General features: G+C 35.6%; 1 protein-coding gene across 1 annotated transcript; it reads right to left on the bottom strand.

Annotated features, from left to right (window-relative positions):
• Positions 1–735: 735 nt before the first annotated feature.
• SGO1 (shugoshin 1) lies at positions 736–15,101 on the bottom strand. Its single transcript, XM_081287343.1, has 7 exons — positions 14,848–15,101; positions 12,253–12,401; positions 11,976–12,169; positions 7,514–7,590; positions 5,320–5,378; positions 1,050–1,239; positions 736–838 (listed from the first exon to the last, which is right to left on the bottom strand). The coding sequence occupies exons 2-7, from the start codon at positions 12,392–12,394 to the stop codon at positions 745–747; spliced, it is 756 nt and encodes a 251-aa protein (XP_081143469.1). The 5' UTR covers positions 12,395–12,401; positions 14,848–15,101; the 3' UTR covers positions 736–744.
• Positions 15,102–15,532: the final 431 nt, after the last annotated feature.

Genomic DNA, 15,532 nt, shown 5'->3' with positions numbered 1-15,532 from the left:
ATGATTTCAAGGTTTAAAGGGATACATACAAGAGTAGATGTCAAACTTTCTGAACTCTCATTGGTTGATTAAAAATAGAGAAAATCCCTTGGTATTCACACATTTAACATTTGAGATTCTTAATTAAATCATGGGGCGCATGGGTTTCGGGGAGGGGGTGCTCCTGAAAGTCCATGACATAATTTGTGAGTCTGCTGAGGCATCACTTTGAATAGCACACACTTAAGGTTCATAATCAGACATTTAATCCATGAGCCTGAACAACCACAAATTCTCTAATCATGACCCCATATGTATTTTATGTGAAGAACCTAAGTACAACAGTGTTAAAAGGGGCTCACAAACAACAGGGTGTTTATTTTAATGTGAATGTGAAGGATTTACTTAACTCCAAAAATTAAGGATTTTCAAAAGGTCTTACCTTGCCTTAAAAAATTGTTCATTTTAGTATTCCCTGCTTTATGGGAAAAATAAAGATGCCAGAAAATTAAAATAATTTGAATAATCAGTAATTTCAAGATGTTGGTACCAGATTCATTTTAAGTAAAGTTAAGGAGTTTAGGCAACTTAAGAAATCTAAACAATTATGAAGTGCAGTTTTGAAGAAATTATTATAATCTAGAGTCCCGTGAAGAGAATATTCTATGGGAATAATTCCATACATTTGTGTACAGTTTTAACAGATTCTCTACTGGAGCAATAGAAAAGGGTGAGATAAATTGCATTTGCTTATTACTGATATTATTATTTTTTAGAACATCTCACGTCCTTCTTCTGCTTGTAAATAGGAGAATTCAAAAAATGTAAATCTGTAAAAGGGTCCCCTCTTCTTAGTTTCCTGTAGAGGTAAAGAGAAATCTTAAGCATAATTATAAGTATCCCTTAATCTTCAGTACAAAATTATTATAAAAATGCTACTTTTAATGTTCCTACTTCAGTTTTTTTTAAATCACATTTTTATATTTCAAATAAGACTCATCTTGAACAAAGATCCCTAACTTCACTCCTCCCACATTTACCACCACAAATGGGTTCCCACAAATACTTACGAAGTAAGTGTTGGTTCCTTATAGTTAATGTGGGTTGTGCACCTACGCTTGGGCAGAGATACTGCTGGACTTTCTGTGTTCTTTTTTGGAGAAAGAGAATGTTTCTTTGTTTTCACTACAGAACACATGGGAGTATTGGTGATATCCTTTAGGCTACGGCAAGGTGACTGGTGAGTCTCAGATGGCACACCTATAAGAACAACTGTTAAATTTAAAATGATTCCAAGAGAAAGAAAAAATCACTGGAATAAAATTGTACTTAATTATATATATTAACTGTACACAAAATCTGGTATTTTATAATATGGATTTTTAAAACTTTTAACTATTCTTTTCCTTTCAAGCCAGGTAATATTGAAATGTTAAATATGGTAGATATAATAGGGCATTTTACTAAAATTTAACATTCTTCTGTGATATCTTACTTGTAATGAGTTAATTATGAAATTTCACTTTAGTCACATCTTGCTGTTTAGAATCAGTAAGGCCTTTACCTTTGGAAGTACCAAAGTTCATCATTAAGTAGTCTTATAAAGTCCTTAAACTCATTCTAGTGAATAAAGAGAATTCTAAATCACAGCCTCTGTGAAATCCAAGATAAAATATGTTCCATCTAGTAAAGATAATAAAAAGTTACCAGTGTTTTTCCTATCAAAAACACCCAAGTTATTCTACTTGGGACCGAGCACGCAGTGAGGGCACTGCAAGACAATCTTTTAAAATAACTTCAAAAAGCAAACTGGAGCTGGATATGATGGCACATGCATGTAATCCCAGTGAATTGGGAGTCTGAGGCACAAGAATTGAAAATTACAGGTCAACCCCAGTAATTTAGTAAGGCTTTAAGTAATTTAGTGAGATACTATCTCAAAAAACAAAAAGGGCCAGAGAAGTGGCTCAGTGGTAAAGGACTCCAGGTTCAATTCTCAGTACCAAAAAAAAAGCAAACTGTATCCGAAGAATAACAAAATTATAACTGAAGTGGTTTTATAGTAAGCAGTCATATACTGAAGGATTCTATGGGTTTCAAACTTTGTCACCCCACAAACATTTTGAAAAATGTAACTAAGCAATAATATCTGATGAGCTTTCTATTCTGAAATATAATACTTTTCAAACTTTAATGTATTTATGAATTCATAGGGGAGATGCAAATTCTAATTTGAGGTATGGCTTATTTATTTATTTATTTTTGTACTGGGGAACTGAACTCAGGGGTGCTTTACCACTGAGCCACATCCCCAGCCCTTTTTATTTTGATACAGGGTCTTACTAAATTATTGAGGCCTCACTATTTTGCTGAAGCTGGAATGGTCTGGATTGTAGGCGTATGCCACCATGCCCAGCATGATTTGGCATTTTTATTTTTATTTTTTTAAAGAGAGAGAGAGAGAGAGAAAGAGATAGAGAATTTTTAATATTTATTTTTTAGTTCTTGGCGGACACAACATCTTTGTTTGTATGTGGTGCTGAGGATCGAACCTGGGCCGCACGCATGCCAGGGGAGCGCGCTACCGCTTGAGCCACATCCCCAGCCCATGATTTGGCATTTTTAAAGTTAACAGGTAATGCTGATGCTAGTAGTCTGGGGACCAAACTATTTTGTGTCCATTTCTTTTTCTTTTCAAAATGCACTATTTATATTTTCAAAGGTATACCAAGATAGCTACAATAATTATTACCATTTTGCTAATCTTGTGTGTCTGTGTGTATTACTGAGGACTGAACCTAAAAGCATTCTACCTCTGAGGTACATCCCAGGCCTTTTTATTTTGAGACAGGGTCTTGCTAAATTGCTCAGGCTGGACTTGAACTTGCAATTCTCTTGCCTCAGCCTCCACATAGCTGGGATTATTACTGGCATGTGCCATTGTGTCTGGTTGTTTGATTTATTCCATCATTACAGATTTTTAAAAGATGTTTACAAGCTACCAGTGCCTAGTTGACAGGAAAGTTAATTCTTTTTTAGGCTTTGGCTCCTTATAAACAAACAAGCATGGTGACTCAGTTGTTTTGAGGACCAAATGAAATAATGTACCAATATTTTGAGAATGATAACAACCCTAGTGTGTATGTTAGTTCTACCACAATAAAATTTCCGATGAGCATCTGTGGGCAGGTGCAATCTGTATTACCAATATCCGAACCAGGACTACTTTTGAGCTAATAAAAGCAAGATTTTCTGAGCCAGTTTTTCGGTTGTCTTACAAAAGAATACAATGCCTGTCAATTGAGGAAAACATTTCTTGGTCTCGTTAACTAGAAATTTATTTTAAATCATAGTTCCTGTCAGATTAAATATAAAGCCAAGTCATTAAGATGACAAATCACTAGATTCAAGTTTGATTTCATTTCCAAGAGGATGTTTCACATGAGTATATAAAAGATTTTTTCATTTACTCTAATCTCACAAAAAAATCACCTCACCTCCTTGGGTGGCCTCATTCACTGAAAATAAAAACGCTGTCTCCATGACAAGTAATATTTATTGTTAAAGATTTAAAGTTTACTTGAAGTAGTGAGAGCAATACAACTGTCATTTCCACCCCCTTTCTCCCCCAATTTAATCCAACTGTAACTTCCCTCAGAGAGACAGATGGTAAGTCTCTAACCTCCCCCAGAGACACAGATGGTAAGTATAAGTACATAAGCATCAGGAGTGATCATGTATCATAAACATTAAAAATGCAAGCAAACAAGTAGATCACTTACTTGGAGGAGTTTGTGTTGGCTTAGAATCCTCTCTCTCTCTTTCATCTGCATACTGCAGTGTTCTTTTAGATCGAGGCCTAGTGACTGGTCTCCCATCTGAGCTGGTGGCAAGATTTTGAGTGTACTTGTGAGAGGGCAGATAGAGGTCATCAAAATCATCTTCAGAACTGCTTGATTCACAGATGCTCCCTTCAGACTTATGGTCGTTTTCCTCTCTATTAGAATCAGCACTTGTTTTTTGTCGGAAAGGAGTGAGATGAATACGCTCTTCTAAATTAAAATTGTAAGCATCACTGGAACTGACAGATTTATCCAATTTACTGTTGGAAACATTTGTTTTATTTTCACTTTTGTTCCTTTTATGCTTTGATGTAGATTTTGATTTTTTACTTCTGTTAGCTTTTCTTTTCTCTTCTCTTTTTCTTCCTTTTGCATCTTTACATTTACTTTTAGTTTGTTCAGATTTAGATTCCAAAATAATTTCCTTTGTTTTAGTAAATTTTCTTGGGTGAATGAGCTTTGGTGATAAATTAATTTGGTCCTTGTTCCACTGACAAACATTTTGTTCTACATTTTCAGGTACGTGTATGTTTACTCCTGGGTCTACATATTCAATTCTTTCCAATTCATAAGGCTGCCTTGCTAAATGACTGGTTTCAAAGTCATTCCAAGTATTGAACAGACTTATATCATTAAAATCTTTCTTTAAATGGCGATGGAAAGATATTGTTCTAGGTAATACATAATCAGTAGACTTAGCTTTATCTGAATTAAGGTCACATCCCAGTGTGTCTCGAGTAGTAGTAGATATTTGTTCTGAGAATTTAAAAAATTAATGAGAAAAATAACAATTATTTTTCAGAATTTGTCAAAAATTTTAGAATTTAAAGTTTCAGAAGAGGCATTCTATAGTTTTCTTATATTTACTTAAGTACACAAAAATTTGGAAAACAATTTCACCATCTATTTGCTTATCAATGATCAATAGCTTATATTTGATCTGTGAAAGACTCTTACTCTATATTTATAGGTAACATAGGATATTTATATAGTTTTGCTTATTGCAACACTATCCCTTCTTCAAAGGTTAGTACAAGTAGATAAGACTGATATTTGAGAACTGGGACATATCAACTTAAAAGTAGCAAGAAGGGCATGGCTTTGGAGCTCAGCCTTGAGTTTAAACCCTACCTCTTATCATCAGGATTAGTGCTTGTGAGATGCTTTACTTGAGTCTATATAAAATGGGATTGACTGTATCTATAGTCCCAGGCTGCTCTGAGAGTTATGACAATGTATATAAAAATGCCTAATACAGACCTAAACACATAGTAAGTAGGGCTTGGTAAAATGCAGTTATAGTTGTAACTAAGAATTCTGATTACAGATTTGGCACAGTAGATGGATGTACATAAACCTATATTATTCTATGTAAAATAAACAGATTTGTTTTGAGCAGAATTGCAGATAAACAGATTTAAAAAGTAAAAACAAAAAATTATGTTACTTGTTCTCAATGATCTTGCCCTTAATATTTTTAGATTTTTACTTAAATTACCTTCTATTTGCAATGATTCTCTGTGTCTTGGAAAGTCAGTTTCTTCAAGAGGAACTCGCCTTAGAAAATACCAATGAAAAATATAAATTTATTTAGCAATTGTATAATAGAAACAAATTTTAATACTTTTCTAAATTATAAGAGTTTTTTCTTTTAGTACCACTTCATAATTCCATTACAAATCAATACATCTGGTTCTGTATCAAAGGAAATAAAAAAAGTTTATGCTGATTACATGAAGACTGATTTGTTAGGATTGACATTCGACTCCCAGTGGAAGAACTAACATCAAGTTAGATTGCTCTGCCTGAAAACATGCTATAACTCAATTTCATTTAACTGAAGAAAAAGGCAATTCAATTTGACATGTTTTTAAAAATGCAATTTGGTCGCTAAACTCTTAGAAGTCTGCTTTATCATTAGCAGAGCTATGAGATGTGAGATAATGTATGTTTTTATGGTGTCAACCATTGAACTCTTCTGAGTTAACAGTTCACTTTAGTTAAAACTCTCGTTCTTTGGTTCACGAAACAAACAATTTTCTTTATGCTCAAAATCTTTTTTCATTATAATTGCAATTTTTATTCTTGATTCTTTGTACAGAGATTTGTATCCTATATATGAACAATTAAATAGAAGTTTAGAAGCTTTGGTAACCAATAAAAAAATCTGATTTATCTCATCTTACTTTTATCCATAACATGTTTTGTCAGATCTTAAAGTTAAAACAGCTTAAAAACTAATACTGATGGCTGGGGATGGAGTTCAGTGGTAGAGCCCTGGCTTACTTTGCTTAAGGCCCTAGGTTAGATCCCCAGCAACACACACACACACACACACACACACACACATATAAACACACACACACAGCCCAAAACAACAACAAAAAACCAAAAAGACTCCTTCCAAAACACCAAAACAAAATTATCAATGATTAATCATCAATGGATCATAATGGGACAGACTTGAAAGTGATATAAGGGAGCTGTCAGTGGTAGTAATTCTCACCTTGGGAAAAGTTATGTTTCCCTGGGGATATTTAGCAATATCTGAAATTATTTTTTACTTTTTACAATGGGAGGATGGGGTTGCTGAGGACATTGTGTGGATAGAGGCCCAAAATGCTACATTCTGTAGTCCATAGCCTTCAACAACACAGAAGTATTTGGCTTAAAATGTCAACAGTATCAAGATTAAGAAACCTTGTGCTGGGCTGGGGATGTGGGTCAAGTGGTAGCGCGCTCGCCTGGCATGCATTCGGCCCGGGTTCGATCCTCAGCACCACATACAAACAAAGATGTTGTGTCCACCGAAAACTAAAAAATAAATATTAAAATTCTCTCTCTCTTTAAAAAAAAAAAAAAAAAAAAAAGAAACCTTGTGCTAAAATGAGGGAAACACTCTGGATCTTAAGTAGGTTTTCTTTCCCCCCTATACTGGGGATTGAACCCAGAGCACTCTGCCACTGAGCTACATTCTAGTCCTTTTTATTTTTTGAGAGAGGGTAAATTGCTAAATTGAAGAGGCTGGCCTTGAACTTGCAATCCTCCTGCCTCTGCCTTCCAAGTGGCTGGGATTATAGACATGTGTCAGCATGCTGGATTCAGGTTTTGATTTTACAGTGGATACAATAGTCAAGCTCATTGAACTATGTAATTAAGATCTGTCCATTTTACTATATGATTAAATTTCAATAATTCATAAGCATGCATAAAGTATCCTTGATCCAAGAGAAGGAGAAGAGGGTATATAGGATCTGATGGAAAAAAAGAAATCGGATCAGTGAGATGGTGTGACAATGATGTTAACTATGATATTTTATTATATATATTTTTCCTAAACCAGACTATTTTTAGGACTGGTAAAATATTCTCATTTTAATTACAAATATTCTCAGAATAAAAACAGGGAAAAATATGACTGAAGGAAATATTTTAAAAGTTCTTGTGAAGCTTCTTTATTTCTAGAAATAACTACATATAAGACAAAGAAAGCTCTAATTTGGCTATATATAATAGAATCTTCACATTAAATTTTCTTAAATATATTCTTAGTATGAGAGAGCATTAGACTCCAAATATGAGTCAATATCAAACCAATTTTTGTTTTTTGTAAATAAATCACAAAATTAAATCTACCCTGGTATTGATACTCATAATAATAATAATATCATTACCCTGGTAATGATACTAACGGTGAATCCTTCACAAATAAATCGCTGGTGTTGTCATCCCTATTGGAGTCCATTTCAGAGGAACGTATTTCCTGGTTCTGTTAATGCATAAAGCAAAGGAAAACACTGTTAAAATTGACGTATTTATAAAAAGTGTTCATTTATTCAACAGTATACACTTATTGACAGTTTACTATGGTGTCATGTACTTTTAGGAGTTGAGACTATGCCAACTAAATGATCAAATTCTACCCTATTAAAGCTTACATTCTATAGTAGGAAGAGAAAAAGAAAGAAAAAAAAGAAAGATACATAGATCATTTTAGATAGTGCTAAGTGCTATGAAGGAAATTCCAGAATGAAGTGACAGGCAGTAATGAAAATTAAATTTAAGACAAAGTGAATTTGACCAACATGTGAAGACAGGAAAGGAATTAGCTATTGAAATAACAGGAAAACAAGAAGGAAAAAAGCAGTGGAAAGAGCAAATATAAAAGTCATACTGTTGCTGTGTTTTAGAAAAATAGTTCAATGTGGCTAGAACATAGTCATTGAGAACAGTAGGTGGTGTACATGGGAAAGCCAGATAATATAGGGCATTGGGAGCCATAGTTTGAAATTTAGTCTAAGTGTGATAGGAAGTGATTTAAATATTAAGCAGGGAAGTAAAATGATAAGCTTTAAAAAGATCATTGATGTACACTTGTAATTCTAGTGATTTGGGAGGCCCAGGTAAGAGGACTCCATGTTTAAGGCCAGGCTGGACAAGTTAGTGAGATTCAGGATCAAATGAAATAAAAAAGAGCTGGGAATGTAGTTCAGAGATAGGAAACTCCCCTTTACTTGAAAACGATCATGTCTTAGGTTTCTTGGCATCATATTCCCTTATGTATGTATGTATTTATTTATTTATTTTTTACATTCCTGATTGTTCCATGTCAGTCTCCTCTCTGTGGCATAATGCAGGGGTCTTAATAGTTCAAGGAGAGTAAAGTAATGATTGTACAATCCCCCTTACTAGGGGGAAAAAAAATCCAGGGATGCAGCTTAGTGGTAGAGTGCTTGCCTAGCATGTGTGAGGCTCTGGGTTCAATCCCTGGTACTGCAACCAAACCAAACCAAACCTAACCAAACCATTAGTCTGACTCACTGTGTGAAGCATGGATTAAAAGGGGCCAAAGGTTGAAAGAGTTTGGTGGTGAATCCCACTGGAAGGTTCTGAGATAATAAATCATGCATAAAGATTGAATAGGGATATAGGTGAGGGCAGGTAGAAGGAAGCTCTTATGGTTTTGGCCTGATCAAAGAAGTAGGCTATTTTACAGAGATGAGCAAGAATTATTGAGGGAGATGGAAGCATACAATAAATCTGGGAGAGGGAAAGCAAAGAGTTGTGCTTTGTAGAAAGCATGTTTTGAGATTCTAAACTTTGAAGTGGAGATATCTAGTAGCTGTGTATGTGTTTTTAGGTCTTGAGCCATGAATTTGAAAGTCACCAGCAGATAGACAATGTATAAAGCTATGGAAAGGATGAGTCAAGTCTAGACAATTGCTAACACATTTAAACATAAAGCATCAGCCAGTAAAGGAGATTGACATGCAACAGTCAGAAAGGCAACAAGAAACCTAGTGGAGGATAATGTCAAGGAATCTAACTAAGAACAACAAACTTTTCAAGTAAAGAACCACCTATGTTGCATATGATCGCTAGGTCAAGAAACAGAAGTGACCACTGAACTGGTTAAAGTGGAAGTTTTGGTCATCTTGATACAGAGCAAAAATAGAATAGTAGGAATAGGGGCCAGATAAAAGTGGTTTGAAATGTGAATGGAAGGTGAGGAATTTAAGGCAGTGGATGTATTTTTTTTTTTTCTGGAAAAATTCTGCTGGGAAGGGAAGTAGAGACATGAGGAGGGAGAGAGATAGGTGACCAGGAGAGGTTTCATTATTTTCCTTTTCCTCTAAAGACAAGAAATACTACAGCACCTTTGTATGATGGCTAGATTGATCCAGTGGAGGCGGTACATGGGGAGGAAAGACCAAATTTCCAGGAGCACAGTCCTAAACAAGGGGGGAGGAATGGAATTTGAGGCATTAAGCTTGGCTTTTAATTAGAGTCCCAGTCTGATTCCTAAGATATCATTCTAATTTAATTCAATTCAATTGATTTTTAAAATGTGATGAACATATATTGACTTTTTACTTAAAAGGCTAAAACTATTCATTAGAAATTAATCCTTGTGAAAAATTTTCAATTTAATATCAAATAAATAATGTTTGAAAACAGTATTATTAATCAATGTAAATAAAGGAGAAAGGAATATTTAACTATGCAGTAATATTAAGAAGATACATTATAAAACTTAGGAACAAAAGACTTGGAAAGTTTTGTAGACTAACTACTTATAGGCAATTTTAAGTATTTTAAGTTTTTCTGTAACTGCTAAATTGACTTAAACACTGAAACACAAGTACAGATTGATGTTGAGAATGAGTGACAACATGTAATAAGTATATGATGGAAAATAAGCTTGGATATTTTAAATGCTAAGAATCCATCTGCTTAGCAACTAACAACACATTTTAATGGTCAAAAATCATTGATAAATGTTAAAGGGCCTAAAAATGACAGAATTCTCTCTCCACTGTTTTTGCAATGATGTCACTGAGTATTCATTTTGTACTATTTCTGTGTGATTTCAGCAAAAACTTTGGAAAGGGAGGAGGAAGATTCATATGCCTTTAGAGGGATTTTTTTTCCCCTATTAGTTGACTAAAAAAGGAAAAGAAAAAAAAATTTTAAGACTATATCCTGAAGAAAAAACTTTTTTAAAAATAGAATCTAACTTTACACAAAAGTGAAGAAATCATGTCTAATCCTTTAATTTTTTTTTTTTTTTAGTTATAGATACCTTTATCTATCTATTTATTTATTTATTTTTTAATGTGGTGCTGAGGATTGAACCCAGTGCCTCAAATGTGCTAGGTGAACGCTCTACCACTGAGCCACAACCTCAGTCCCATATCTAATCTTTATAGAGGCAATTTTCAACATTTATATGTATATTTCACATACATGTGTGTGTGTGTATATATATATATATATATATATATATGTATATATATATATATATATATATATATATATATATATATATATATATTTACACATGTGTCTATGTCATATGTATTAAAATAAGGAATCATTCACTAACTTCTTCTGTCAACTGAGTGGTGATTTTAATTCTTTTTCTCAAATCGTGCCCCTATAGTCCTAACTCAACCACTGTAGTCTGACTTTCTTATCTGGCCCAAGTGCCAATGTGGCTGTCTTCACTTGCACAGCAAATAGACAGCCACTGGAAAGAAAGTAAACTGACCTGTTAACACTTGACACTCACCACTGCTTTTCTCATTCTCTGCCTCATGTAATTTGCCTGGCAGTGGCTTCTGGACAAAGGGAAGGAGAAACTGGCTCACCATTATTCTTCTCAGGATTATCATACAATGAGACACAAAGAATATCCTAAAGCAAACTTTGTCCATGTCTATTATATTTTGGCTGGCAGAACCATATTTGAGTCCCTTCTTTACAACCTTGGACACAAACAGAATCAGATTAAAAATTTGCTCAGCAAAATATTCAGGATTTTTCTTGTCTAAGTGTTAAGGATAGCCTTCCTTATTTAGCCAACTAGTAGGTTGAAAATGATTCTCCAAAAAGCATTTAAATACTCCCCATGCCCTAAATAAAGGCAATTCTTATAAAACCCCACCAGATGGCAAAACTACATAGGAAAGATAAAACTCAAGTTAGCACTGATTTAAACTTTTGGACTAGTCCACTCAACTAGCACACTTGAGCCTTTAGCTTAGTTGCCCTTTTATTCACTTAGTTGAATATTGGAAGGGGACCAACAGTGTAAAGGCTAAATTATTCCTTCTGCAAGTTGCCTTGCTACCTGTTTCAAAACCGAGTTAGAAAATTATATAAGTGGAAGAAACGATTTATAGTAGAGGGGATGGAGAGAGAGAAGGGGAGGGGAGGGGAGGGGAGGGGTGAGGGGACAGTGGAGAATGGGATAGACAGCAGAATACATCAGTCACTAGAAAGGCAATTTATAAATCAATGGAAATGTAACTGATGTGACACAGCAATCTGTATACGGGGTAAAAATGGGAGTTCATAACCCACTTGAATAAATCTGTGAAATATGGTATATTAAGAACTATGTAATGTTTTGAACAACCAACAATTAAAAAAAAAAAAAAAAAAAAAACCGAGTTAGATAGGCACAACCTTCAATCACCTGTATGACTGAAGCTTTCTTAACTGGCCATACATAATACCTGTGCTAGAGCATGGAAAAGAAACAATTCACTAATAACAGAGATATCTGTAATTAATCTAAATAATAAACTGATCTAAACAAATTATTCATGTTTTCCCCCCTAAGAAATTCAGCCTTTGTAATAAAAATACCTGAGCAGCTTTTGTTTGTTGTGAAGCAAGTTTTTCTTTCAATGCATATAACTGACATGCAAGGTAGTAACACTCTCTTCTCAGCTGCAGGATGATATCTTGGGCTTCCCTCACTTTGGATTTTTCATTTTCCAAAGCTAAAACTAACATTTTGTTGTTTTGTTGGGTATTTTTCAGCAGTGTAGAAGTGATGTCTAAAAGAGGATAAAATAAATGTATCAGTTATTAAATCTAAACTTAAAAAGTGGTGTAAAAGGATGACATAAAAATCTCTTACTGGGTACTTGGCACGGTGCAGCTATGAAGGATTTGCGTTTGCCAAGCTCTGTCAAGTTTTTATTCCTTTTCTCTTTCATTCGCTTCTTTATGTCTTCAAGACTATCTTGAAAGGATTTTTTCTGGCACCTTTCCTTAGCCATCTTTTGCCTAAAAATTTAAAACAATAAAAAATATGTAATTTTTCCCAGAGACAATAGTATCAGTTATAAAATTTAAGACTGAAAATACAGGTTGTTCATAAGTAAGGGATTAAGTAGAGACTTAACTGTAGAATTAGCTCAAAGTAGGTAGCTGGTTAACCCAATTATAACATAGATTTTACAGCTTTAAAATCTCATTAATACAAGGTGCTATGGCCAATGCCTGTAATTCCAGCTGTTCATGAGGCTGAGGCATGGGTGATCATGAGTTGAAGGCCAGCCTGGGCAACATATAAGCACTCTCCTATCAAAACACAAACTAAAAAATCAGATGTTAGAATCATCTTCATTATATGCACATAAAACAACTTTATAAAATCTCAATATTTTTGACATAATTCTTTCCTCTTCAGCCACTTTATATGAAAGCTTTATTGAATATTGATTTCTAATCCAAAGATTCCATAATATTACTTATTCATTCTTGCCCAGGCTGGCCTCAATCTTATATTCTCCTGCTTAGCCTCCTCTCCAGTCACTGGGATTACAGGTGTGTACCACTGTGTCTGACCCAACTTACTCATTCTTTACCAGATAATCATTGGAGACTTATTATATTATATGCACTATGTGAAATGCTTAAATAATATTTTGTTGGGTTTTCTTTTCTTTTTTTACTTTTTCCTTTTTATTTGGGGAATCAGTCTCCCTATGTTGTCTAGGCTGGTCTTGAACTCAGTGGGCTTAAGTGATCCTCCTGCCTCAGCCTCCCAAGTAGCTGGGACTATAGGCGTGTACCACCATATCTGGCTTATTATTAAATTTTGATGCCATTATTATTATTGTTTCTTACAATGTTGATGGTCAACTTTTAGTACTTAGGATTGCAGCATTAGTCTAGAGGCAATTATATACATAGCTGGGTTTTGTTTTCTCTAATTATTCATTTATTAAATTAAGTCACTCAGTTACTTGTCTCTTTCCCACAGTTTTAACTGAGCACCATTTAAGATAGGTACACACAAGAAAGTCGCGGTGATCCTCAAAGATTTAAAGTATGTAGTACTATTTATAAGTTTAGCAGGCTATAACAAAGACCTATAAAGAAAAGGAACTGGGACAGAGAAACATGCTAGTATTCTCATTTATTACTAAAACTCCAGAATGCTAAAACTTCCAGGAAGTTATGAACATAGTAAATGGGACATTAAATAATTGTTCTACATGCAGTTAAAAGTAGCAAAACATGCACTGACAGTGTAATATGCTATTGAGGATTTTAAATGTGAGTGTAATAATCTTTCAGTGCTGCACACCAGACACTTCAGTATGCTAAACATTTTTATAGATAATTTTTATCCTGAAAAAAAAAGTCTGGGTCTGGGGCTGCAGCTCAGTGGTAGAGCGCTTGCCTCCCACAAGAGGCACTGGGTTCAATCCTCAGCACTACGTAAAAATAAATTATAAAGATATATATTTTTTAAAAAGTCTGGTTTCCAACAACAATCCACTCATACAATTTTCAAATTTATCATAAAGGATGTCTTCATCTCTGTTAGTCAAATATTTTATTAAATCTCATATTTTCTTGCATGTTTTTTCCCCCAGGCCTTATTTTCCTTTATGCAGTGTCTGAGGATTTGAATAGATATTATGGATCCTGACTAAATATTTTACTCTTACCAATGTAAATACAATATATCGGTTTCCAGAAGACAAAGAGCAAACTCTTAAGCACTAACAGTAAGTGGATTATATAAAACTTATCACAAAGAAGTTTTTAAAGTTTGAACTGGAGGTGTTTCAGAACCTTATAGATGAAGTAACTGAAGTTAGCTATGTTAAAAGCAAAAGCTTATGTAAAAAGTTTTCGTTAATATACCTAAACAAACTAAAATAATAAATTCGCTGTAAGTTTTAATGATTGTCTACGAGGATGGTGGTTAACAGGGGGTTGTGGTAGGACAAATGAAAGTAGACACAAGTCACAGGTCTCAAGCCTGTCATACTGTCATGGTATTCGGGAAGGGTCTGTATTCAAAAGAACCTAGAATAGTTGCTGATTACCAGTCTTTTCTAAAGGGTGCTGCGGAGGCGCCAGCAAGGGCAGAAAACAAAATGCCTGGACAAGGAAAGGATGTCAATGGTTCCGCGCTACACACAGAAGAGCTGCCAATTTTTCTACGTCCTTACGTTACGCCTGGCTTCTAACTACCGTAAGTGCTTTATTTGCACACTACTTAATCTATATAATCGACACAATTCTGCAAGCAGGACGTTCGGGTCCCCCTTTATTTAACAGAAGACAAAACGAAAACATCAGAAAGTGACGATCGCGAGGTCAAACGAAGCCGGGTCAGTATGACCCACAGTCTGGGCTTTAGGCCACTGAATTTAATAAGATACGGAGACCCTCAGGAAGAACTAACGAGCCGCTCGCCCTAGTTCCACACCTGAAACCCTGCAATCTGTTTCTTCGATGGACTTAGGAAGAGCTGAAGCGATGGGGGTTGGGGGTTGCCGGAAGTGGGCCGGGCGACCCGCCTCTCTCAGGAGCGTCCAAAATGGTACCTGGGCCACCACGACTGCTGAAGCTGTCGCCCTCCTTCGCACATCCCAAGGCTCCACAAAGCTGTCCCGCCACGCGCGAGGCCCGCGCTCCGGGGCCGGCAGGTCTGCGACTCGGTCTCCGATCACCCGCAACTACCGCCACCACATTCGAAATTCTCCGCTGGGCTCACCTATTGGCTGGCTGGAGGGGTCACGTGACGCGACGACGCAGCTCCCACCCGCGACGCAGGGAAAGCCCCCCGCTGGAGGTATCACGTGATGCATTCGGCCGGCTCCACCCCTTCAGCCGCGGTCTAGGTGGCTGTTAGCCGGGACTTTTCGGCTCAGAGTCGCTGAATTTATAGGGGCGGAGTCACTCCAAGACCTTTAAGGTGGGGTATTTTCCGTGGCTCAAAGCTTCCCACTTCTTCAGTCTAACAAAACGAAAGCTTCCTGGCTCCACCTTGCGCTCGAGGGCTCCCTCTAGTGAGAAACAGCCAGTCAGCATGTACACGGAGGTAGCTTTAAAGAAATGAAAAACCAAAGCTGAAAGCACATTGTCTATTGCAAAGATATTATTAGGGAAAG

Source organism: Spermophilus citellus (assembly GCF_964194105.1).
Source record: "Spermophilus citellus genome assembly, chromosome: 3".
Taxonomy (NCBI): domain Eukaryota; kingdom Metazoa; phylum Chordata; class Mammalia; order Rodentia; family Sciuridae; genus Spermophilus; species Spermophilus citellus.
This window is presented reverse-complemented; position numbering and strand designations above follow the sequence as displayed.

What these genes read in the sequence shown, in the direction of transcription:
- SGO1 (XM_081287343.1), bottom strand. Translation starts at nt 12,394, where the DNA reads ATGGCTAAGGAAAGGTGCCAGAAAAAATCCTTTCAAGATAGTCTTGAA. An exon ending in AACAAACAAAAGCTGCTCAG is followed by an intron (nt 7,591 to 11,975) that starts GTATTTTTATTA and finishes ATGCATTAACAG; the next exon opens with AACCAGGAAATACGTTCCTC. An exon ending in AAGGAACCAACACTTACTTC is followed by an intron (nt 839 to 1,049) that starts GTAAGTATTTGT and finishes TTACCTCTACAG; the next exon opens with GAAACTAAGAAGAGGGGACC.